Genomic DNA, 27,141 nt, shown 5'->3' with positions numbered 1-27,141 from the left:
TTCTTCAAGAAAACAGTATTTAGTAACTAAGTACCAGAAAGCTTGGAGCATAACTTATTCAGCAAAAACATATTCAGTTCTGCATCTCTGCACATAAGTATTAGGACCATGTTCTGAGCTCCAGGCAGCTCATCAAAAATCTGTGCGAAGCCTCACAACATTTTACCATATTTAACAATTTTCAGTTTACTCCACCATGTATTTTACTTGTTGTAGAGCCAAAAACACAAAAAAGGAAAAAGAAAAAGGTGCGTATTTAGACACTTAATCAGTGAAAGACAACTGATCCTGTGGACTCTTAAAGGACAGAAAAAGAGAGCAGGCAATGAAACCATGAAGAAATTCTAGGCATTTCAAGGACAAAGCTGAAATCTAACCAACAAACTACATTTTATTTATCAAAGATAGCAGCACAGTGATTAACAGCCTCTACGGACTTCTCTTGGAAAGAAGACTTGGAAGGAAGAATTTTGTCCAGATTTTGTGTCCAATAAAAAAAATAAAAGCTCTCAATATAACAAGCAAAGTAGGCCTAATTTTAACAGCAAGATGAGATAGTTCAGGGAAATTCTTGACTATGCTAATCATCTAATTTTCTTCTTCACTTGTCATAAAGCACATTGAGATCAAAGCAGGGAAAAGAAACATGGCATTAACCATGTAATATTTAGACTTCAATAAACTTATGACAAATAAAAGCAGAAAAGCACAATAGTAACAATTACTTCATTTACAATTTGTTTTAGGTTTCTCTTCTAGTCCAATCCTGATATGGTGGAGTAGAACATGCCAAATTCTTCAAGTCAACAAAATTACTGGGAATTTTAAATTGGATACTACAAAAGCAAATAAAGCACATACATACATTCTTTAGTTAGGGAATATGTTTTCCTTTATTTATTATGGATAATGCAAACAGTTTAAAGGTGAAATGATCATATTCTTAATTCTATCCTATAAAGTTGTAGAAAATCCTTTCACTCTGAGCTTGTCTATATTTAAGAATTAACACATAAAAAGATAATATGTGAATTCAGGGTGAAATAGCTCTTCTGCACTAACATTGCATGTGAAAATTAATTCAGATGTGGTTTTGTGCAATAACCTAGACCTTGTCTACCATAGCCATTCCAGAAATTTCCATAATTTCCATAAACTTTTTAAGTGCATTACACTGAATTCCATTAAGCTCACTTTTAATTCTGAACTGAGTGCCCACAGTTCAAATCCCTGCCTTTAATTAACTGGAATTTATCCCAAATGTATTTGCATATTCAGGCTCGTACAATGTCTTCACAGAGGTAGAAACTAGGAGTTTAAATTCATGGCCTCTTTTAATTCACGCTGACTTTTCCATGCCAGAGCCTGCAGTAATTTAAATAACTAATATTTCTTTTACCTTTATGCTTGTACTATTCTGAGGAACTTTCAGAACCTTTTAAAACCATAATTTACTTTTTTCTTCTGTCAATTTTCACAGCTTTTTTTTAAATTTTAACTGGTCTTAGAGGTTCTGAAATTAATTTCAAATTATTTAAAACACTGCTTCCCCAGGACATGTTAGTTTAATTGCGTGGGATGTTAAAAAAAATATAAAAAAAGACAACCAAACACTTTAAAGGAGTCACTTCCTTCAACAGCTTGAATTCCTGCAGGAGTGGTTCTTGACTTTTTCAGCTTGATAAGAAATAGCTTAATCACTACTTACACTAAATAATAGTATTTTTATATCCATATATCTTTTCATACTAACAACCAATCACTTCACATCTCTTTTATGTTTGTATGATACTTGCTTTTCATAGTAAGAACATGAAAAAAAGGTGAAGCAGTTACATATGGGCTTATATTATAAAAACTTAGAGTTGCATAAAGGCTTCTAAAAGATGTGCTGGTAAAAGCCCCAACAGAAGCTTGTGCAATCTAATTACTTGCAAAACAAGCAATTGGAGAAAAAACAGAGAACTGTATTACAAAATGTGCATTCCCAGTTTAAAGATTTCAGAGATAAAATCAAATAGTTTCATCATCAACAGTTCTGGAACTCATTGTGTTCTTACAACTGAAGTATTTTTGCTCTCTGTAAAAAGGAGGAGTAAACAGGCCTTGTGTGTCCTTTCTGTTTCATAAACAGTATTCTAGAACAGAATTCGTTCTTCACTATATTAAATTAGGGATTTGGCTAAAATAGGAGCATCAAGCTAGTTATCTAAAATTAAACTGACATTTCAAGCTTTGGAGTCGAATCCATAACAGTTTTAAGAACAGTTATAAGCTTCCCTTCTTAGTTCCGTATTTTAAACTACTGGTGATTCTGAGTCACAGCAACAGTTCAAAACACCAAATACTTCATGCAGCACTACATGACTTGTTCTAGCCATGGAACCATTAGTGATGTGAAAATTATGAATAGCAGCTGTTAAAAATTTCAACTACTTGTGGAATCTGGAATTCTCCTGTTGTCTTGCTGCAAATCAATCAGTAACCCCTTTTTTCCAGATCACAAACTTTCTGTTACCTTTCTCCAAATAAATGTATGCAGATTTCATAACGTTTGACAGAATCTTCCTCCAAAAAGTAGTCTAGTCTCACATTTGAGTCCTGGGCTTTGGCAAGTGACTATGACCCTCCACTGACAGGCAGCACCTCCCTTAAGAATGGAACACTGTATTTTGTTAACTTACCAAAAATCAGTAAAAACCCCTATTCTTTTTAGAGACAGAAATGTAGAAATTAAAGGAAGCCATGCTTTGTAGCTATCATTCTCTGGCATTAGGACATAAATGTTTCATTCAGAGGGTTCCTTGTTTATATAAATTCTAAAAGGATAGGATCCAACATTTAATGTAAGACCAAACAAGACACTGGGCTAGCAATGACTCTTTTCATATTCCCACCTCTACCATAGGGTTCTGTTGAAACCAAACAGCTCTCTTTCCTGTAACTCATAAAATCCATTGTAAACAACTTTTGAAGTTAATAGTAAATACTTTCACCTTTGAGAATTTCAAATGCCTTTCTCACTTCTCAAGAAGATGCTTATGACCAACCAGTAAATGAAATTGCAAAAGTTTGCAAGAAATTAACTTGGCTGTATGTGTACGCTCTCACAAACAGGGATTTCATAACTTCAGACAAAATAAAAGCTGTCACCAAAGAAGGAAGCCTGGCTCCTCTTGATCACAGCTTGTAACTGAGTAGACAAACTGCAGTGGTTCCCCTTTAGTCCATGCATGCAATCCACAGAAGGACATACAAACTCCATGAAAGAACTACAAATATGAAATTTCATTCTGAGTGCACATTCATACCATTAATGTATGTCCATACAATCCAACCAGAATAAAAGTTTTCCTAAATTAATACTCCTATAAATTAATTGAGATGTATTCTAAGGCTGGTAATTAATCAACAGGTGAGACTAAACCATCCTCTGAACACTTCTGGCTATGATCAATAAAACACTCATAATTCCCTAAAGATCTTGGAAAAGATAATACCAGATTACACCGAATTTTCAGATTGAGAAGATAAGAATACCAACTGCAATCATGGAAAGCACTCTAAGTACCCGTAAACAAAAGTGAATTTTACAAGTAAATTATATTAACAAATCAGAATATTATTGTGCATGCTATGCCTAATTACAATTTTAAAAGTTACTCAGCTACATCTGTGATGCTAAACACTCATTTTGGTTTTTGTGGCCATTCATTTTAAAAGCAAATAATAAAAACAGAAGATGTGGAACAGACCCAAAATTTAATAGCTGGAGAAAGACATTTATATTTTCTGAAAAGGATAATTACCTTTAGTGCTCTCCAGAGGATGGGCTGATACAATCTATAGAGCATTTCTTCAACTCCTTGACGGATTTTACTTTGTTTATGAAAATAACTCAGCATCTAAGAAAAAATAAATAAAACAGGCCCCAAAGCCATTTTAACATTCTATATTCAGGGAGTGGTAAGAGGTTGATGCGTTTCATAATTATGTAAGACCAGAGTTTTCATACTATGAAAATGATAAAACTAAACATGTTATTTGACCTTATATCTTATTAGGAAGTCTCAAAATTAATAAAATTAAAACAATCTAATAAATATAATATTTTATAACTTTATAGAGCCATTCAGTTTATATAAAGACCTACAACTAAGAAAAAAAAACATGGCTAGAGAATTTCACAGCAACACTTCATTTTTGTTACTATAAAAAATTATTTTTAAAGTTACTGGCAGAAATACTTTGAAACCATGAAATTATGAACTACACATAAATAGGCTTTTTCTCTGTTAAGAACAAAGGAACTTATCTGGTAAGTGGAGTTACCCAAATACACATGTACAAACCTAATACATTTTTTATGCATTGATGAAAAGCAAGTATCAGCACACTTTGGGACTCAAAACTGTGCTTAATTAGCTAAAAATCCTGTTATTTTCTGTGTCTGAATTATGCAGAAAAGAAGGAGAAAGTGGAAGACCAGAGCAGCATATAAGAAAGGACATAATGTAACTTGATAGGAAGAATTCCTCCACTTTGAAACAGTGAGCAGTTTGAGCTGTGTTCTAAGGTTGGTAATTAATCAGAAAGTGAGACGAGATCATCCTCTGAACATTTCTGGCCTTGATCAATACAGCACTGATAATTCCCTGAAGATCTTGGAAAGCAGAATACAAGATTACACAAAATTTGAAAAGAAGCTGACCCGCTGGTGGTCAGTTCAAATTTATTTCAAGACCTACTTCTCCTGCAGTCCAAAGACATATTTATTCACTGTCCTCTTTCAACATCATAAGCCCCAGAGGCTGAAAAATACGAAATGCCCCGTTCAAAAGCCTGCTCCATCGATCAGGAATCGCAGGACAAGGAAATCCTATAGCTATGAGAAAACAAAACAAAACAAACCCACTAAAAAACCAACCCCAAAAAATCCAAACCAAAACAAACAAAAAACCCACTCTATTATTGTACACTGCTATGTTGAGCTGTGTATTGAGCACAGCATACACTCTAGAGTCTGGGTATTTGGGAGGAAGCATGGGAGGGAAAGGGGCATTGATCAAATACAAATGTCTCAAAAAGTCTTGTGCACTTCTCATTCTGCTTCAAATGCTCTGCTTGTGACTGAATGTCACAGACAGACAACTAGAGTCAAAGCTTGTCCCTATAAACCTTTATAAATCCCCTACATATAATAGAAAGAAAAAAGCCGTTTCATTTCAGACCCATCTACAAAGTTTGCCTCAAGAAGGTTATGACTTTTCATCCCTCTGATCATTCATGGAAAGGTCAATTCTACAGGTAAAGAAAGCTTAGACAACAGACAGCAAAAACTGGAAAATCCCCTTCTACTTTTGAGGAGCAAAGACAAATTGGTGCAAAACTATAAGCAGGTTCCTCCTAAAAAGTGTTGTACCATTATTTCTCAGAATATGCTATTTTTTAAGTATTTGTAGTGGGTTGGCTCTAGTCATGAGCTAAGTACCCACTGCCATACACACACTCCCTGCTCAGTGGGGAAGAAAAAGAATTGGAAGAGAAAAGCAAGTTCATGGGTCAAGATAAGGACAGTTTAATAAATGAAGCAAAGAGGACCAAAAAAATCCCCAAAGGAGTGATGCAAATGCAACTACTCACCACCTCCCACAAGCAGACCAATACTCAGCCAGCACTCCAGCAATAGTTGCCTCCCCAAAACCCACTTACCCTTAGTTTGCTGAAGGAATGATGGTTGTATGGCATGCAATATCCACCCTCAGTTTGCTGAAGGAATGATGGTTGTATGGCATGCAATATCCTTCTGGTCAATTTGGGTCAGCTGTCTCAGCTGACCTCCCAACTTCTTGCTCATGCCCAGCCCACTCCCAAGGGAAAACACAGGGAGGAAAAAGCCTTGAGACCACACAGACACTGCTCAGCAGCAGCCAGAACATTGCTGTGCCAGCAGCACACCCCAAACAGCTGCACACAGCCTGCTATGAATGAAAGTTATTTCCATCCTAGCCACACCTGGTATGGTATTTTTGTATGAAATTGAAATTTTCTATTTCATAGCAACTGATCTCATTTTAAAGCTACTAGTTCATTTCATGCTTTCCTGGAACTTACCTCTCTAACTTTAGAATGAACAGAAGAACTTCTGGGAAGATGAATTCCATGATGCATGAAATCCTGAATGCAATTATATTCAAGTACCTACAGTAAAACACACACATGCTCCTGTTAACACAATAAAACAATAATAAGTACTATGGCTGCTCAGCAACTACATTTTTTCCTTAAAACAAGAAACTGAAAATAGTACCTGCTATTATTTCTTACTTGGCTTCTACCTTGCCCAAATTTTTCCATGCTGGGGGCCTCAGTCTGCCTCAACTGATTTTCAAAATGTCAGAATCTACAATTAATCCAATTATCAGAAGCTAAAAGCAGGGTAAAAGGGAATATTTTGGTATCTGAAATTTTGCTCTAGCACTGTTGTAATCTGTAATTATGCCTGTAATCATTTCCATGGAAATCCACGAAAACTAGATAAATACCTAAGCTATCAACTATACAGACTTGCACATACTGAATGAAAGCTTCAGTAACTCAGCGAACGGGTATGTTTATGAAAAACGTTGTGCATATGCGTATTTGTGTGGACCAATATTTCAGCAGCAGAATTAAAGGTGTTTAACTGCAGCCAAGCTGATCTCAGTGGGAAAACATTCAAAGCATGACATAGTTACTCCTTGACAATGCTGAAGAGGCCCTTTCCTTAGAGAAATAATTCTTTAATGCTTGTTAAAGGAACCTCTTTGTGGCGGAAAGTCATGAGTCTTTCCCACCTTGAAACTCAAAACTATCCAAATGAAATTTCAAGCATAGTGTTACCTCTATGAATTCTCCTGACACCTTCTTCCAGGCCCTGAAGTAAATTTCTGAAATGTATTCCACCAAGGATCTGTATTAACATATAGGAAACACTGTCAAGAAAGCATACTAACTATATCTATGAACAATTCATCAAGGTGAAACATGAAGTTTTGTATAATATTGTTCTTAATTCTGTGCATCAAACTGATTTCTAGAAGAAATTCTCTTTTTCAACTCTACACCCATAACTACCAAGTTAACTCTTAATTAATGAAGACAAGCACTATTACATGATACTTGAAATATCCCTTATGGTGGGAGAGTCAAAACATTCAGTGAGATACTTTACCAGTTATGTCATGAAGAATGCCTGAAATTCTTTAGAGATGTACAGGAATATATTATTCTACATGAAAGCATTAGAAAGCCTCTGATTTTAATACACAGAATTACTTCAGCAATACTTCATTGAATAATCAAAGAAAAAAAAATCTCCGTATTTTTCCTCCATCAGCCAAGTTCTCGGGCTATGATTTATCCTGCAAGTCACTTCTTATTAGAATGCCTTATATAGAAACCTAGATAATTAAATTAGAGATTGCTTGTAAGAAAAAATAGGAACACCCTACGAAAGGAGAAACGGACCTGCAACCCTCACACAAGCACTGCAAATAATGCAGTCCAATTTCTATCCAAAGTCATTTGCTTTAGCTAATGGCAAATAAACATTTACTGCTCCTATAACTGTACACCCAGGCACATCAGAGCTACTATTAAATGAAGTTGGTGAAACAATATAGCAGTAATATTCAGAAGATTTGTGGGTTTCTGGATATTGATATATTTTTTCAATACACTAGGTATTTTTAGAGTGAGATAAACAAGATTTCAGACAAGCTCTTACTAATTAAGTACTCTTACTGGGATGCATACCTTGGAAAGAACTGTAATTGGTTTTTAACAGTTCCATGTATCATTTTAATGAAGTTTACGTTCCAGCTGAACAAAAAACTCAAGAGTCTTCTTCCCTGTGGGGAGGGGAAAAGAGGAAAAAACAAAGGGAACTCAAAGGTCAGAAGAATATCCAATATAAGAGCTACCTCAAAAATCAGCAAATACAAAGGAAATTACATCTTTAATTTTAAAATGCATAGGTGAAATGGAAAAAACTATTTAAGATTCTTAAATATTAAACAGAATTCAAGCACTACTTTTATTCATACTGTAGAAAAAACACAGAACTAATGAACACGTGGATTACATATCTGCCTCCACTCTGTCAATATCCTTTCTGTTTTGGTGTGCCTTCAAGCAGCATTCCAGAATGCCAGCACACTGTGCAATCAGCACCCTCATTGAGGCTGGAGCACGGAGCTCTGCCAAGTGCAGTATCATCCCAGGATGACACTGGAATGATGGTGAAGGCATCAATAAAACACAACTCTACCAGCACTGGATGCAGAAACATTTTTAACAAAGCCACAGAGAACAACTGGGCCACTGAGGAAATAAAACGTTCTGATCAGCAACAACAATTTCTTTCCTCTTGCCACATGAAAAGTAATGTTGTGAACCTCCTGAAGGTGCTTTCATTCATGAAAACAGAAACTATTTTTTCCAAATTAGTTTTCTTCCGTTTTAACAAGTCAGAAACAATAATGACAAATCTGATGAGCAATAGAATTTTTTAACAGAAGGCAATGGAAGGCTGTGGATGAAGGAAATAAGCCAATGCTCTCCCAGAATCAGCAAGATCTGTCCAAGGAATTGGAGCCTTATACAGTATCTGTACGGGCAGCTTCACTCTGACTTAGCTTACAGGTGAAGGTAAGACTTCAAAATACCTGATCCCACATAAGGGTGAGTCAGTCAGTTGTAAGGGTACTTTGTATCTCTCAGCTTTCTAGCCAAAAATAAGTTAGGAATATTAATAAAGGAAGTGTAGTAGTAAAGAGCACGTTGACAGAAGTGCGAAAGGGTCACTGAATAAACAGCAGAGGTTCAGAGGCACTACCATTGAGAGCTGGGCCAAGAATTGTGTTCACACCTAAGAACAAAAAATTGAATGCCAGACACACTTGGACTTGGAATCTCACAGAGTAGGGGAGGGAGATGGAAGCACAAAATCAGAAACTGCTCTGTAGTGAACTGATAGCTCAAATGCCTTTGGGTGAAGAAGTAACTCAGAAGCTTATAAAAATCAAGACCTAATGCCTAAATACAATGTCAAGATTTTTGGCTTCAGGTCTGATGGAATCCTTCCTTGTTGTCAACAAGAGTTGTCTCTATCTCCAAGTTTGGTGACCTAATATAAACATAGAGGAGTCCCACTTGGCATGTCACACATCAACACCCCTGACAAAACAAGAAGTCAAGGGAGTTTTGATCTACAGTTCTTTCCTCAACAAGGCAAGGATGGGGACAAACTCAAACTCATCTCATCTTCTACAACTCCAGCAGCAAGACAGATGATAAAAAGCCTAAAAATAGCTTTCAACCAATTCTTTTTAGCCTTAGGTTTTAAAAGATTGAGCCTGCTCCTGACAATGATAAGTGCCTCTAGCTTAATCTGCTGCTTGTGATTAATGGATCTGCAATAATTACTGGTAACAACATTCTCATTATTGTGAGAGAGAACCTAGTGATAGGTGAATGAGACTGTGAACTTGTCATCTTTGGGACTAATGTAGTATCAGTGCTGGGTGTCTGGTACTGCTGTGCTTGGGGACATAGAGCAGCACATGACTTTGTTCTATATACACAGAGAAGGTGAGCAAGGAAAGAGCACAACAGACCCACCTCTAAAACACAGGAACATGCTCTGCAGCTGTTCGACTGGAAACCCCATCTGAACAACAATGTTTTCATAAATCACAGAGATAAATTCAGAGGATCACTCCACTAATGCAGCCTGATGATAAGCCTCTGAGAGATATTACTGTGTGTTGAACAGCACAGCCTGGGAGGGCAGAAACACTGAACTCCCTGATCTTGCAATGAAGTGTAATAAATGTGCAGTTCTCTATTGGTTTAATCTGATTTAGAACAGATACACTGCATTCCTGACCCTTCCCTTCCTTCAGTCTTGCATATGATGAACCATTCCAAACAGTTAATCTGTCTGAAAAAATAATCTTACTAGGAGAAAACAGTTACCTCCTTCAATCAACCCATGATATTGCTGCTTGAACATTACACTGTGAAAAGGAAAAGAGGAATGCTAGTCCATGGCAACATAGGATCATTGCAACCTGGAGTTATAGCAGCTTAAGCTACTATGGTACTGTACTCTGGGATATGCACTGTGAAAATCTAGGATTACTTTTCTTAGGAACTGTAGAACAAGTCTGCAGGCATTAAAGGCAGTATTAGGCCTGATATACACAAGCTCACGTACAACTCAAAGTAATTCATACATCAGTAATTCATATTTGGTATTACTACAAGCATTTTAGAAGCAATACAGGATACAAAAAAAGGTCCAGCAGAGATATTGGGGAGAGTGTAGATTGGTTTCTTGTTGCTACAAGAAATCTAACATTAGTGAAACGAACCAGGAAAGGAAAATAGAGAACATACATGAGGTGTGTTATCACTGCAAGTGAACTCCCACAGCATGCAAATCCCAAACAAAAGGACTTGCAACTGAAGCACAATGGCCTCATAGCAACAGGAGAATGCTTTGAACACTTTGAATCTCCTGTCTGCAGAGAGAGAAAAATCAAAGTTGGTTACCATTCTGGATAAGTACTGGAACTTCATATAGTGAAGTTGGATTTCTGCCCAAAACTGAGACATGTGAATTTGGATGTTTAAGTCCCTGAAATGTTAATTGTCTGAAGAGTGTTTTATGGGATCAGCTGTTTAGTTACTGTTTTATGGAGCTGAATTCTTGTGTTGACTCTGCTGACGAGGGTTAATATGGCACACCCTAAACACAGAGTAATTTTACGTGCCCAGATGGTTTTCCAGAAGGCAGAGATCTATCACAGTGTTTTATGTGCCAGCCCCACATCAATATCTGTGGCAACTTAGGTCATTTAATGTAGCATGGGTCATTCACTTAAGCAATCAAATTCTTCCCAGGACCTGTACTGATTATGTTCCTGCACAGATGTCTAAATTTATTTCAGACACTTAATTTAACTGAACCCTGTCCTGGGATCTTTCCAGAATGGGTTATGGTTCTCCTTTTATTTTGAACTGTTATCCTTCAGGATGTAAAGTGACTTGTGTATTGGGCTGGCATGGCAAGGTTTTGATGGTGGAGGCCGGCAGAGGTGGTTCCTGTGAGAAGCTGCCAGAAGCTTTCCCCATGCTGATAGAGCCAATGCCAGTGGGCTCCAAGGCAGAGCCGCCGCTGGCCAAGGCTGAGCCCTTTGGCTACAGCTGGGAGCTGCAGCTTTCAGTCAATGCTTCCAGCCAGAAAGCAAAGGATCCAGAATTATGGATTTAAACCACTAATGATCAGACAGAGCAGAGAGCGCAGTAAGGTGCTCTCTGTATCTACCTAGAAAGAGACAGGCCTGTGAAAATGCAAAGGTGGCAAAATGTAAAGAACCAGAAATCCCTGGGAGAGCAAAGAGAAAAATCTTGTGCAGGGAAATGTGCAAAGTGTGGCCAAATCTGCACATTATTGCGGAGCAAAGTGGATGAGTTTTGATATGCCACAAAAAAATATTCATTACTGAGTCTGATTACAACTGCTTTTTTCCTCCATATTAAAAAAAAAAAACACACAACAAAACTACAACTTTTATACTCTTTCACTCAAGATTCAAGGTGCAAACTTCCTTCAGAAAAGCTGTGTAGTAATTAACACATTATATTGAGTGGAAGAAAAAAAGAACTACAAGAATTTGCTTCTGAAGCCTAGATAGCAGTTGTATTTTACATATGTAATCACCCATTATTTACTGCGCCTATATTAAGATGAAATATGAAAATAATACAGTGGATTCAAATATAACAGAAGAAAAAAAAAAAACAGAATCAAACATAGATAATGCATTTTAAGTACTGTGACAAAGAACACACACAAGTACACACTTCTTCCAGGCGACAAAAAATGGCTTAAAATGAAATACACCAAGGACACAAAATTAATTGCAAACTCTGTCAATAAAGCCTTTCCTGTCTTTCCTCTTCCATCCACATTTTCTCTTCTTCTATTTCCACCTTTCATATTGTCTTGGTACATCATAATTTTAGTCAAAACTAAAACAGCTTAAAATATGATATATAAGTAACAAAAACCCCACCAACTTCGTGGCAGGTATCCAAGCCCTGGTCTATCAAACATTTCACCTAATTCCTTTGCTATCTCCATTTATAATATGACATATACCACAACCATGCAGCAATCTCCGGGCTCATTTTATGACAGAAGTTCATGTATTACACAGGAAAAGGAATATATCTATTTTACATATACAGGGAAGAGTTAGAACTTCAGAGACAAAGTCATGTGGTCTGGTTACCTAACCAGAAAAAAGGCTTGGATGCCACAATTCTGGTGCACAGGCACAATCTAAACAACAAAACAGCAACTGTTCACTGAGAGAAATCTATGTAGTTAAAAAAAATAATTCTTGTTTTTCTGTCAAGTTGGATTCTTTTTATGCTACTTTTAAAATAGAATATGGCAACACAATCTTCTAGATGAAGTCATTTAGAAGGAAAATTATTTTGCTACAGTTACTTGTCTTGAATAAAAGAAAAACTGCTATAAAAGAAAAGAAAAGAATTACACCAGGGAATGATCTTAAGTATCGAGGGAAATGCACTGGAAGCAAAGCATTCTTATTGCCTCAGGATAAAATAACTGGACTGAAGATTTAGACATAAACTTTCACACTTTAGTCTGGAATAGAAACGAGTTTTCCAAATGAAACAGAATCAACCATTTATAGCTTGGAGTCAGCTGATTTCTCTCATGTTGCTACCTACTGTACCGTAAAAAAAGACAAACTGCAAAACTATTAAAAGCAACCAAAGCTCATGGGCACAAAACCACAGTAAGATAAAAGTTGGCTTACCTCTTCTTTCTTAATGTGTTTTACATTCATAAAACACTGAAGTAACAAGTCTTTGACTTCATTACTCTCATCTGAATCATAATCAAAACAAAGTAATGTCTGATGTAGATTCCATACACGAACTATATCTGCGCCCTGACAGGAAAGAAGAAGCCCACATTAGAGTGGAGAAGCTTTGCTTTAATGCAAAAAGCTTTGATTTAATGCAAAGCTGCATTGAAAGGATTTTAAATAATGAACTTGAAATGCATTGTTACAGATCACGAAATTATGAATATTCATTTCATCACATTATTGGGGAAAAATATATGTAACTGCAGAAATTCTGACTTCCAACAAATGAAGATATGCTCAAGAAATGCTCAAGAAAAACAAGTTGCCATTCCATGCAAAGTATGTTAAAACCACATCACTGCACTTTTTAAACTTCGTTTCATACCATACATGCAGTTAACAGGGAAAAACAGGAAAAAGAAATAAGGATACATCCATTGGGTTAGTGCAAAAGATGTGTACACAACACTCCAAGTAACTCAAACATTTTGAAAAATGAAAGAAAAATTATTTGTAGAAAGATAAAAAACAAGAGAAAATTAAGCTTCCTACAAAAGCTGTTTCTATGCTTAGCTGAACACAGTACTTAATACCTGAGTTGACAAAAAGTTAATTACAATTAAAACCTTGGCCATTGGACTGGACAAAAGAGTGAAAAGATTAAAAAGAATGCAAAAAAAAAAAATTAAATCCAGTTCACTTGTGAAACTGATGCCAAAAACCTTTAAAATTTGTTCTAGAGAAGGCAGTGTTTTATAGGAGGAATTATCTTTCTTGAAATATTCAATAATAACCTGAAAGTCAACATAGCCTCAGCCTACCGTAGCAGCTTTATTCAGGCTTTTTCTCAGCAGAATGACAAACAGAGTCTTCCCCAGCTGCTCCTTCCCCTCCAGTCCCTTCTCCCACCACAATTCACACACACGTTGGATAGTGTCCTGTAGGGTTATTTCAGATGTAGATAATGCAGGAAGGATACCTACAAGAGTAGTGAAATAACTATTTACTGCAATGAACCAAGTCATTCCTGTAAAACAGCAGTCTGTTAGCACACTAACTAAACCTCACGGTGTCAGCTAGCTCCTGACACACTTACACACTTTCATGGCTTATGCTCACTGCAGTATTTAGGCAACTCTAAGGTTTGGCCCAAGTTTCTGGATCAGTAACAATAGAATATTGAGTTTCCCTTAAAAGTAATAAAAATCACAGGATAATCAAAGTTACCTTCCACTGGGTGAACAGCTGGGAGAAAGAAAACTATTTACATTCCAACTTCTAAATTGTACAGCTGATTTCTAGGTAAACAGTCCCTTAATTTTGTCTCATAAATATGAACTCAAACCAGTACCAACTTTTCTCCTGTGAATTCTGTTTCACAGGCCAGCTGGATTTCAGTCAGATCAAACAGCCTCTGTAAAATGCTGCATTCTGTACAGAGAAGCACTCACCGTTTAGGATAAAAACGCATTCTACAAGAGCTTTGTAGTTTACATTTTCATCCACTGCAGGTATGGAAGCAATAACGACAGCTGCCACTCCTTGGATCACTGCTACAGTTTGTTTCTGAAAGAAAGCAATGCTGAGGAAACACTTCTGCAGTTTGTTTTGGACTCAGAAAATAACTCAAACAAGAAATGAACCTTAGCAACAGAGAGCAAAGCTGAATTGTTATTATGCTTCCTTTCTGAAGAACGAGCATACTGGCACCCAAAACCTTTCAAATAAGAGGCAAAAGAATAGATTTAAAAGTACATCTTTTCAAAAAGTTTGAAAAAGGGTTTTCAGCTCCAGCTAGTAGGTAACACTGTGACTGCGCATGTGTATCCATTCCTACACTAAAATCCTCATCTGCAACAAACCCACTCACACACACATCCATTTCAGAGCTGAAAAGCCCCTAACTAGCAGGGTCATGTGTACTCAGAGATGTGTACATCTGGTGAATTTCACTCCAAGTGTGTGATTCTACAGGCCTCTGAACAGATGACTGATTTTTCTACAAGCCTCTAGGTTTCTCTAATTATTTCCCCACTGCATTTCTTTTCTTCCCCCCAAAATTAAATAACCTTTTCCCCCAGTATTCTCAAGGCTACATAGACTACAGCACAGAAGGCAGTATATAAGGGTTGGAGTCAGAAAAATTCTATATATTCTAAATTTGTGGAAGGCACTGTCGAATCTAGATTTCATGATGTTCATCAAATAAAATGAGGTAGTGAAAAAAAAAGTCAGGTAGTGAATTTCTTATATGCCAGCTACTTAAACTTAACATGTGCAACATTAACATTTCCTTACTAACATAAGACATAGGAAAAGCCCATTCAACTCTACTGAGAAAACAAAGTCACATCTTTCATAATTAAAATTATCAGCAGAGCAAGTCTTTTAAAGTATAGACCAATCATAAGTTCAGCTTAACCCGAGCATAAATTAAGTCATTTAAAAAATGGGCAGGAAGATGGTATTTGGAACTGGTCTTACTTCATAACCCTTGCATGTTTTCAGATGTTATGGAAATATTCCATTTTATTTCCAAAAAACACGAAACACTCAACATGTTTTCATTTTACAAGATTCTTACCATTTCTGGAACTATCTCAACTTCCATGTCATCATCACTCTTATCATCTCCAGTCCTGTGCCATGTTTCCACAGGATTCTCCATCAAGCTCTCTGTCAATAGCTGTGTCAGTCTCTGCCATAGCACTTCTTTTTGCTTTCTTGGCAACTCTTGAAGTAGCTCATTCAAGTCAAAATGATCACATGTATTTTTCTATAAATGGTCAGAAGATACCACACAGTCCCACATCAGCAAAGTGGCTTATACTTCATAATATTTTCTATATTTAATATGGGTTTTTACATCAATGATTAACTTATATCTCTCTGCAGTTAGAGATAAAATACCTTCTAGAAGTTATATTTTTTAAAATAGCATAAGAAACTCCTGCTAGTTAACTCTTTATCATGAAGCAAGAGTGTTGCCTTTAAGACAGAAGTCTTCAGCCCTTGATAGCAATGAAGACCATTCCATACCCTTGGCTAAGAAGCTCAAAACTGCACAGAATTTAAGTCCCTGATTATGTCTTTGCTCTCTTAAATATCAGTTGATGATGGCTGTTTAAAGAAAATCCTTAGGCAAGAACTGGAAACGTAGCAGTCAGCAGAGCCATAGGGACAGCACTAATTTGGGATATGATCTGCACACATCAGAGCTCTGCACACTGCACTGTTTTAAAGCCCCTCATCAAACCCAGCCCCTGAACCCGTTGAGCCCACACCTCCTGCTGAAGCCACCATTAGTTTTCAGTAGATAGTGCACCACAAGGCTGATCTGAACTATTTCCTGGAAAGAAATTTGCTAGAAGAATTTACCTCAGAGACACAAGGAGTCTGTTAGCATCAAAGAAGGGTAGGCAACCTGCTAGGAAAGGGAATATGCAAAGAGAAGACAAGAAGGAAGACCAGGCCCAGACAAGAGAAAGAACAGATAATTTCTGAGATGTAATTGGCAATACAGAAGTGAAGGTTTACTGGATCAAAAACACTACAGAGGAAAGAAGGAGAATTCTATGATCTTGAAATAAATCTATTTTTAGTTTGCAGATACACTGCAAGGCATCAAAAAGAGAAAGTCGAAGGTAAAAACTGAAAAGAATGAAAGAAGCAGCAGTATTACAAAGTTCCCAGAAGGCTATGAGAAGAAAGATCCTGTTCCATATTTATAAAAGAATTTCTATTCTATTCTACAACTGAAAACAAATACAGTAAACCAAAGGCCTCACAAGGAGTTCTGCAGCTCTGTGCTTCAAACAAACCCAAAAGACAGGATATTAAGATTGTACCATTTTGAACAGAGAATGAACTCATAAGATCAGAGCTTTTAGATTTTTCTTTGGGATGATATGAGACAGAATTATTCCAAAATCTATGAGGAGAAAGGGTGACAGTGAATGATAATCATATCTGTGATTCCTATTTTTCCAAGAAATCATGTGTTTTCTTGAATTGGAATGGGATTTAGTGGAAAAAACCAACAGTACCTGCTGAAGATCTCAATGAACAGCACCACAATATGAAATTTTAAAAATATTAGAAAAAAAATGAAAAGCCCATGAGAAACCTTGAAGGAAAACTAGCAAAGCCCTGGAATTTTAGAAGATACAGATGAATCTAAACATTGAAAGTGTGGAAAAGAAAAATTAAGGGGGAAGTAAATAAGAGTTTGGGGTGTGTGACAGACATTGAAAAAAGAAGTGATGCTAAAAACTGAACTTTGAAGAGGGTTTAAAAGGCAAATTCTAAGGCTAGAGCACCAACTGAGTAGAAAACATAATACAAAAACTAGGGAAAGCAGTAAAGCTTTACTGATGATTTATTTAACCACAGCCTCCTCCAGAAAAGCAATCAAGAATTTTTCAAGGGAGATCCAAAAAGGAGGATCCTCATACTAAGACAAGACTTGGTCACACATGCTCCATTGCTGCAGGTTTCAAAAGGAAATTAATAAAATAATTGAAATATCTTGGACAGTCAAAAAGTCATGTGGATATTCATGTTCCCTTATGATACAAAGGCATGAAGATGAAGACAATTTCAATCGATATATTCATTGTAGCTAGTGACATAAAGTTTCCAGAGATATTGGCAACAGCTGAACACTGTTGCAAGAGAACTCCTGTGAATTGGTGATGAAAAATAAAAGGATGAAAAAAAACCCAACCATTTTTAATCCAAATAGCCCTGGCTCATTAAAATAAATTACTGAATGTAGATGGCAGAATCAACACAACCAAATCAATTGAAAAGGAAACACTGCAAGTGAATAGTTTTTTGCTGAAGTGTTTAGATTTAGAGAAAAATGGGAAGGAGACTTTAGGCAAAGGCAATCTGGTAATAAATTTATCATCCATAACTACATACAGGCACACAAATGAAAGAAATAGTAAATTTTCTGGGGAAAGATTCAAGGATGTTTGGGAGACAAACTTTGTAAGCTTATTATGCAGAACATTGTGGTTTAATATAGTTGCTACATTAAATCAGATCATGCCTCTGTGCACATAGAGGTCAACTGATCCACTTTATCCTGCCAAAGGTACTACCAGGAAAATACCCATAAGAAAGCTGAAGAAACGAACTTCACAATATCATTTACGGCAGCAAGCAAAAGATGCTTAGAAGAGCTCAGGTATATCTTAACACCAGACAAATTGAAGGTGAGTGGAAAACACCTCGATGCAAATTACTATTTCTCATTATTAAGCAATATATACACAAAGTGAGAGCTTTTAACAGTAGATTTCAGGGGATTTGTTTTGTTATTCCTCCCTGTTCTCTCCACACTTCATTTAGAGACAGCAATCTACCCCGTCTCTAGAGCATTCAGTGATAGAAAGAACAATTCAACTAAAATTAGACATGGACCAAAGAACAAGTGGACAGCCCAAACTACCAAATGAATGAACAAATACTAGTGAAACACAATTCTGCTATGTTTGTACATTAACTCTTATTAATTATATACCAATAAACTCTTCCATAGGTTCAAATTTGACAGTGTCAACAACGACACAAAATCAGTATATGTTTAGAATAACACAAATACTAATATTTTATTTTTAAAAAACAGTATGTGGAACAACCAAATATCAAAAACTTAGTTGGTTTATAAGCATCCAAATTTCAGATTCCACAACTTTTTCAGCCTATATTCTTTAAAGTGTCATTTGAACTTCTTTTCTACAGCAATTATTCCCACAAATAGTTTCTGCCCCTTTGTCACATGATTTCTGCACCTGTAACAGACTTATGACTCCAGAAGTGATAAATGTATACACTGGCTCACTTACAGGATTCTGAGTATAACGCAGGAAGTCTTCAATCGACTCTTTAGATACAACTTGCAAAAATGCTTCGCGTTTCATCCTGGAATTGGTCTTCCCTACTTTATAACCAAAACATAACATTAGAGAAGATACTGTGTATCAAAACAAGATCATTTTGGTCTGTTGCAATCATATATCAGTTATAAACATAGCATTTATATATATTTATATATGCTATATACTACAGTAGTTATACGTGTACTACATAGTTAAAAGTAGTTTTCCCTTCCAACATATTTTAGTTATCTGAATCAGCACTTAGATTCACAACATCACTGGGCTGCAGGGCTTGCTTTCTTTTTCGGTTTTTTTTTGGTTTTTTTTTTTTTTTTTGTAAGTATAGCAGAATAAGTTGTTAACAGATACTTTGATTTTTAAAAAGCACAATGTATTCTCCAGCACACACCCACTATTTAAGGTAGTCATAATTCCTAACAAGACTATTTATTTGTATCAGGAACACCGTGGGGTCGTAAAATGGTCTATTTTCTCGGCTATCAAATGAAAACCACTGTAAATGGGCAAGGCCACAAAGAGCCTTATTTGCTTACGTCAACATTCCCTCCCTCCTAGGTCTCTCCTGACGTGCATTTCCAGGTGGGAAGGCGGCTTACACGGCATTTAGTGTGCGTGAAGCCACATCACAGATCGGGCCGGGGGCCGCTCCTGGGCCCCGCCGTCCCGAGCCAGCCGGGGGCTCCGCCAGGCCTCGGCAGAGCGGGCAGCAGGGAGCCGGACGGGCCGCTTACCTCGGGCTCCCTCAGAGCGGCCGAACCCTCATGGACCCGCGGGACGCGCTTCCAACACCGCGGCGCCGCCTCAGCGCAGCGGAACTTAGCTGGCGGACACGCGCGTAGAAGAGCTCACGGCGCACGGCAGCACCGCCGGAGACACCGGCCCCGGCAGCCGCTCGCAGGGGACACCGGTGGGCAGCTCGGGGCACCCGGGGACGCTCGGGACACTCCGGGCCGCCGCCAGCCCCCGCCCGGGCCGGTCCCTCCCTCACTCGTCACTTTTCGAATCCTCCCGCCGCCGACGCTGCGCGCGCGCCGCGGAACTCTCGTGTCGTCTCGCGAGAGCTCGACCACCGCCCCCGGCCTTTCGCGCGCGCGGCGCCGCTGAGGGCAGGGTGAGGGAAGGCGGCCTTGGAAACCCACTTGGCACAGGGGCTCGTGTTCCACACTCTGGGAACAACAGGGTCAGCCGGGCTGGAAAAGGCTTCTGAGGTCATCGAGTCCAGCCTGTGACCGAACACCACCCGGTCAACGAGAACATGGCACTGAGTGCCGCGTCCAGTCTTTCCTAGACATCTTCCGGGAGGGCGTCTCCACCACCTCCCTGCGCGGCCCATTCCAGTCCCCCTTTCTGTAAAGAAATTCCTCCGAATGTTGCACCTGAACCTCGTCTGGCGCAGCTTCAGGCTGTGTCCTGTCCTGCCGCTGGCTACTCCGGAGACGAGCCCGACTCCCACCCGGCTACGCGCTCCTTTCGGGGAGCTGTGGAGAGCGATAAAATCCCTCCTGAGCCTCCTGTCAGGCTGACCCCCGCTTTCCCAGCCCTGCCCGTGGGTTTGTGCCCCGGCCCCGCTCCACGCTCGGGGAGCGCCTGGGCCGGCCCCGGCAGCCGCTCCCGGCAGCTTCGGCCGCGCTGAAAGGCTCCTTCCTCCGCCGCTCTGACACGGCTGGTCCCGGGGGAACATCCATCAGTTACCCAGAGGCAGCTGCCGCGGTTCAAACCCCACGGCCCGCTCACGGTTCCCTTTCTGTACCTACTGCAAAGTGTCAGTGCTTCCAAATGGGGGGAAGACATGCTCAGTTAAATTCATGTTCGTGCTTGAGAAACGGTATTCCTTCTTGCATGGATCTCTGGTAACGTGGAAATAACTGCTTTTACAAAACGTCACGCATTTGATTACACTGGTGACTTTTTTCTCCAGTAATGTTATTGTTACTATTGCTGACAGCTATGCTTTTACTCACAGTCCTGGTGGACAATATGACTACTTTGCACTCTTCATCCAAAGCAATCGAGTTAAACAGCCTATATGCCAGAATGTATAGGAGGCTATGTAAGCCAGATGATATTTAGAGTTTGATAACTAAGGATTTTTTTTTAATATATCAGGAAAGTATATCTTCTGTTTCTTCTTTCTAACATTTCCAGTGTTTGGAAATGGTTAGAGTCAGATTTTGAATTCTATAATATTCCCCATTCCATTTTTTTAGCTCTTCTGCAAACCAAAACCAGTCAAAGTCTCTTGTTAAGGCCTTAGTTTATATCTTTCCATTTGGCATTTTCAGTAGCATTTCTCAGTGTTGGCTGTTCAGAAGAGAGAGATGCATAACTGAAGTAATTTACTTTCAGTCTGTAGAAGCAGTACAGCATGTGCTGCTTTACTGTGCAAACAAACAGAAAACCAACTATAATTTCTATAGAAGTTCTCACATCTGGTTAGACTTTTCAGGATTGTAATTTTTAAAAATATTATGTAATTCATATTTTATTTAGTATTAAATGTAAAAATTCACTCCTTTAAAAGTTGCATTTACATCTTCTGCTGTTGTAATTTTTAACATAGAATCTTCCTTAATGATTCTGCCTTTCACAGTATTAGTTTGCATTAAAAATTAAGGTTTTTTGCATTTTCTGTCACATTTATTTGATACGAGAAGCTGGCTTGTGTCAGATCCTGTGGTGGACCTGACTTTGTATTCCAAGTCAGCTAAGTGCAAGGAGCCTGTGGAACAGTTTACTTGGATTAAGTTGCATCAGCATACCTGTAGAATTGTAAAAACAAATAAAAAAGTATAACACCTGACATTTTTACATTATGCTAATGTCTTCCTATATTAAAAATTTTCTGCATAAATTAAAAATCTTGGCCATTTTAAATCCAAACTGATGGATTTATTCATCATGACTCATGTACACTGAATATTTCATTAACACCTTGATTAGTCTTTTAATTAGATGCTACATTAGTCACCTGGTTACTGTTTATTTAGTTGGGCACGTATCATTTTAGCAAACAAACTAAAACATTTTACTTTTTAATTTCTGTTGCATAGCAACCACAGAATGGTTTTTTTCATAGTATTAAAACTAGAAGTTGACACAGATAACAACAGGCTGAATAACGCCAAGTGATTCATTTTAAAGGACCATATAGAGAAACCAGAGAGACAGAATAATGTTTTCTAGGTTTTTTTAAGAACTGTGCATGAACTGCAAGCCAGTAATAAGCCAACAACTCTATTTTCAGTTTCTCTAATATTCTCTTTTTCAAGAGTACCAAATTACATGCTTCTCTTTGACATATCTGTTCATCTGTTCAAAATAATCTATACCCTGTGATAATAATCTCATATTTATTATCATTTTCCTGTCAAGTTAAGGCAAAAATGAAAAATGGGCCTTTCGCACATGGTTGCTGAGCAACAGCAAATAAAGATTTGCTTTTGTGCTACTGCTTCATGAACCAGCCTTTATTCTTGTTGGTGGCCTGCATTAGAGATCTCAGTTACAGATGGCTCACACCAGAATATAGCAGTTTGGACTAGAGCAAGCATTCCATTTCAACCTATAAGAGTCAACAATATAAACAAAAAATAAACAAGTAGTTCCCTGAACGTCAGATGCTTTCTTGACAATATTTTCTTATATTTGCAATGTTATTTTGTAGATAATAGTTTCTTATGAGATTATTTCACCCGTTATCTACTACCATGCTGGAGTTGTAACTTTTATTTCTTTTTCTTTGAATATGTAATAAAATTTGTTATAGTTAATACAGTATGAACAAAATCTGCTCATCCTCTGAGGCAGGCTGTTAATAATTTACATGCATGCATTTCCCTTGATTTTTTTTTTTTTTTGATCTTCACATACTTTGATAAATAATCCGAACAGCATGGGAGAGAGATGAAGTTTCACACCATTCCACTTCTCCAGATCTCCCCTTGCCTGAAGGTAATCCTGCCAATCATGCCATCCTTTATTCAGAGGCAACTGTCACTTCTCAATGCTGGTGTGATTAGACCGTGAAAAGGCTTATTTCCCTTAAATTATTAATATTAACATGAATCAATTTTAGAGTTTAAGAGATTAAGTAGAAAAAAACCACTGCAGAAGAAAAAAAAAATCCTTGTTAAGTCACACCAAAATAAGGAAATAAATTGCGCAGAGGGAATGCGAAAGCTGTTCGGGAGAGCCACTCCCTGGAGTCGCTGCCGACGGTACCGAAGTCCTGAACTGCCGCCCCGCGGGAGCTCCCCGCTACTGCGGGGGTCTGCAGGGAGCCACACCCAGCTCAATTTAAGCTGGGAAAACACAGCAACTTCATTTTCGTGGCTTTGTTATGATGCCTTATGACAAAATACTTAGCTATTATATCATGAAGGGGGATGGGGCACGGAGACCGGCTTGAAGAGCTGGGGGTGTTCAGCCCAGAGACCTGAAGCCTCTGGAGAAACTTTAGAGCATCTTTCAGTGCCTAAAGGGTTTACAGGCGAGGAGAGGGAATTTTTATAAGAGCATGGAGAGACAGGACAAGGGGGAATGGCTATAAACTGACAGAGGACAGGTTTAGATTAAATACTGGGAAGAAATTCTTTATTGTGAGGGTGGTGAGGCACTGGCACAGGTTGTCTGGAGAGGCTGTGGATGCCCCATCCCTGGCAGTGTTCAAGGCAAAGTTGGCTGGAGCTCTGAGCAATCTGGTCTAGTGGAAGGCGTCCCTGCCCATGGCAGAGGTGTTGGAAATAGATGATGTTTAGGGCCTCTTCCAACCCAAACCATTCTATTGGTCCTATAATTGTTATTTGCTGTATTATTATGTCCTTACTGTTATCACTCGTTCCTTATAAACAGTGTTACAAGTCACTGTGATTTTTCTCTGCTCACTATCAGTACCATGAAAATGGAAAGATTTTTGAAATGTTATAAGATACTCACAAAAAGAAATACAGTAACAGTATCTTCATAGCTGAATCCATCCCACTGTAAAAAAAAAAAGGAAGTGGAATTTTTCATTACAACTGCAGCAAACATTTTCTAGTATAAAGTCATTGTCATCTTTCAGAATACTATGTATCATTGAGTAAATTTATAATACTAGTTTGTCAGTTAATTTGTTTCAGATATAAAACACTCCAGTTACAAATGCTGTCTGTATTACTTTAACCCTATTAAATTACATTCTGATAGAGATTTACTGCTCTTACAAGTGTCCTGTCTCCTTGCAGCTCTCATTCTATTTTAGTCTTTAAGAGAAAAATTGTTTCTAAGGTACAAAATCACTGTTATTATTAATTTTACAAGTGCTCTTAGAGGTTTCATTGTGATAGACATGCATCACTTAGATATGACACCATCTCTGTTCCATCTGTCTAGGGCAAAACATAAAAATACAATACAAATATCAGAATGAACATGATTTGTTCATCTATATTAGTTTATACATATATAAGCACACACAAACACACAACAAACTGCTTTACGTTGCTTGGGCATTATACCAGCATTCACTTGTCTCTCACATCTGTGTTGGCTTTGTCAGCAGGGGTGTTCCCCATGTCCTTGATCCAGACCAGGCACCTGACCAAAGCCCACTGGGGTTTTTTACAGGCTGCATGTCCTGCTGCCTTCCTGCAGAACTGACAGCAGTGTAGTGTCAGCCGGGGGGGAAATGTGGAGCCAGGCACCCATGAGGGCTTCCATTTCCACTAAGTTTAGACATACTTGTCATTTATTCCTGTTCTGGGCAGCAAACAGTTTTATCATCACAAGACCTGGTGTTTTAGAAAACTTTCTTATGTCCTTAATTAAAGGAAAACTTATTCTTAACTTAGTTTTTCTAGTAGAATTTTACCTGTCTTCCCTTTACCCCCATGTTGATTGTACTGCTGCATGATGGATTTCACTGTTAGCTATCCTGAGTTTCTAGCCACGTACTTGAATCAACAATAAACACTTAAAGCATAAAGGGATGTTTCAAATGTGCTGGCTGTTTTCCATGTCCTGAACTGTAATTTCACTTCTGCCCGCTTCTGATTAATTTCAGCTTTTTGCACTTAATCTCATTAAAGTTGTGTCAGGAGCTCAAGGGAGTTCTAGAATCAAATCTAATTTGGTGTCTAAGGCATGAAACACCTACAGTGGATTGCTGATAGAAGCATGCAGAATTTCTGGTGAACTGAGAACCTTAATCTTCCAGAAGTTTCATGTTTCCTCACATCATTTTTTTAAATTTCCCTGTGCCTTATGACTAAATACCTCTACAAAATCATTTTGGCAAATTGAATCCTCCATTATGAAACTCAATTCTTTTAGAATCTCTGGAGGATCTCTGGTGCTTCAGAGGAAAGGGGGAGAGCAGAGCACAGTGAGGACCATACCTGTTTTTCACTCCTTCTAAGCCAGGGTGACTTGAGGCTGCACTCCCAAACATTCCTCTCATCCAGACCACTTCCTTATTGTACAAGAAAATACACAGGCAGCAAAAAGGATTCTGAGAATAGGGTCTGCACTACCATCTAGTGGAATATAACAGTACCTTCAGAAATAAACACAGCACTAATGACTATACATGGAAAAACTTTAATGTCTCAGTACAAAAATGTCTCAATGCAAAAACACAAGATAAGCAAACCTAAAATGTTTTCATAAAAATATAGGAAATTAAGCAAATTTTTTTGTCTCAAATAATCTGAACTTGAAAATGCATATTGAATAAAAAAATATCGCATAGAAATAGTTGCCTGAAACTAAGATTGAAACTTGTCAGAAAGCTAATCTTAGTATTTTGAACTTTTGATTCCAACTTATTTTACATGCAAATTAATGACTTACCAAATAAAACAAAGAACCAGCATTGCTATCAGTACCATTCATGAGTCATAAACATCCATTACCATTACCATTAACCTATTTTTACCTTTATTTCATTGTCATCACTGGCATAAATGACAGGTCTGGGGACAATCCAAGTCCTTTGTTTGGATGCTGTTTACAATTTATCAAATGTATCCAATGGAACTCTGAGCTGAAAGTTACAACAGAGCACCCATTCAGTGGCTATCATAGTTACCTAAGCTCAGAGAATTTCATGATTCATGCAAAACTAGATAAACTTTCCTATAAATTGTAGTTGGAAACACTGCAACACAGTAACTTCAGCTTAACCCAAGAGACAGCAACAACAATCATGCAAAATACATCAGGGATTTCAGCCTATCAGTTGAAGTATTTCTCCCATGGGAAGTCTGCATGAAACTGTCTTGCAAAATATTCCGTATTAAATTATTAATCATTGTGACATGCTTAGTAAGCTCTAGTTGTCAGGCTCTCAGAGTTTGTAGAATAACACACTAGCTTACAAATTCAACTAGAATAAAAGAACAAAAAAACTTGTTTGAAATTTCATGCTGGAAACAACCTCTGTTAAATGTATGTACCCTTTTTGGGTTTGGAGATCTTGTCCCAGTTATTGAATAAAATTACTGACCTTCATTCAGTCCCTACAATTACCATTTTTCCAGCATTATCTATGTTACAACTCAAGTTCTATGCACAGATTAATGTATTTTTAATTATTTTCAATTTTTTTCATCCTGACTCAGCAGAGCTTGCAGCTCCCAGCTGTGTGACTCCTTGTTTCTGCCCAGCTGCAGTAGCCTCATGCCCATCCTGGAGAGCTTGGGCTCAGGAAGAAGAATTCCCAGGAAGACCTACAGCACAGGCTAGGAGTACACAGAGTTCCAATTTACTGAGCTTACCTTAATGTTTACAAAAATATACTTGAGAGCTATAGAACTGAGGTTGGAAGGGACCTCACCAGGTCATCTAGTGCAACATCCTGCAGAAAGGAGCTACTTTGCTTAAATAATTAATAAATAAAATTGATCATCAGTTAGATCCTTACCACACAGCTGATGAGTGAATTCACAGGACACAGCTGGGTGCAGGGACATCACAACTTTCTTCTGTCATTTCTTGCACAGAGGCTGAGGTGGTTGGTGCCCAGTTCTGAGGGTTTGGTTACCAAGCCCTGCAGGAATGATCCATGTGTCTCCAGGCCACAAACCACCCTGGGCTGGAACCAGCCCTTCCACTGCCTGGGTATGAAAGGCCGGAATCTTGCCTAGCTTTGGGGCTGCCCTTGGACATGTGGATCTTAAAGGGAAGAATGATCATTGTTAGGCCTTAATTCCCTTGCTGTAAATTTTACAGCTACTGAGGACTCAATGATTAACATGAAAGACAGGCTGGCTTCACTTTGGTGGTGTCTGAGGAAA

General features: G+C 38.1%; 1 protein-coding gene across 1 annotated transcript in view; it reads right to left on the bottom strand.

Annotated features, from left to right (window-relative positions):
- NCAPG2 (non-SMC condensin II complex subunit G2) overlaps positions 1–18,886 on the bottom strand; it is a gene marked incomplete at both ends in the record, with an annotated part of 40,781 nt that extends 21,895 nt beyond the window's left edge. Inside the window, 9 exons of the mRNA XM_084212316.1 lie at positions 3,810–3,905; positions 6,115–6,201; positions 6,883–6,952; positions 7,798–7,892; positions 12,903–13,037; positions 13,778–13,935; positions 14,408–14,522; positions 15,541–15,732; positions 18,812–18,886. Of these exons, the coding sequence (XP_084068442.1) occupies positions 3,810–3,905; positions 6,115–6,201; positions 6,883–6,952; positions 7,798–7,892; positions 12,903–13,037; positions 13,778–13,935; positions 14,408–14,522; positions 15,541–15,732; positions 18,812–18,886 (1,023 nt within the window). The remainder of the gene's footprint in view (positions 1–3,809; positions 3,906–6,114; positions 6,202–6,882; positions 6,953–7,797; positions 7,893–12,902; positions 13,038–13,777; positions 13,936–14,407; positions 14,523–15,540; positions 15,733–18,811) is intronic.
- Positions 18,887–27,141: the final 8,255 nt, after the last annotated feature.

Source organism: Fringilla coelebs (assembly GCF_963513975.1).
Source record: "Fringilla coelebs genome assembly, chromosome: 1".
Lineage (NCBI taxonomy): Eukaryota > Metazoa > Chordata > Aves > Passeriformes > Fringillidae > Fringilla > Fringilla coelebs.
Note: the sequence above shows the minus strand (reverse complement) of the source record. Positions and strands in the feature narration are given on the sequence as shown.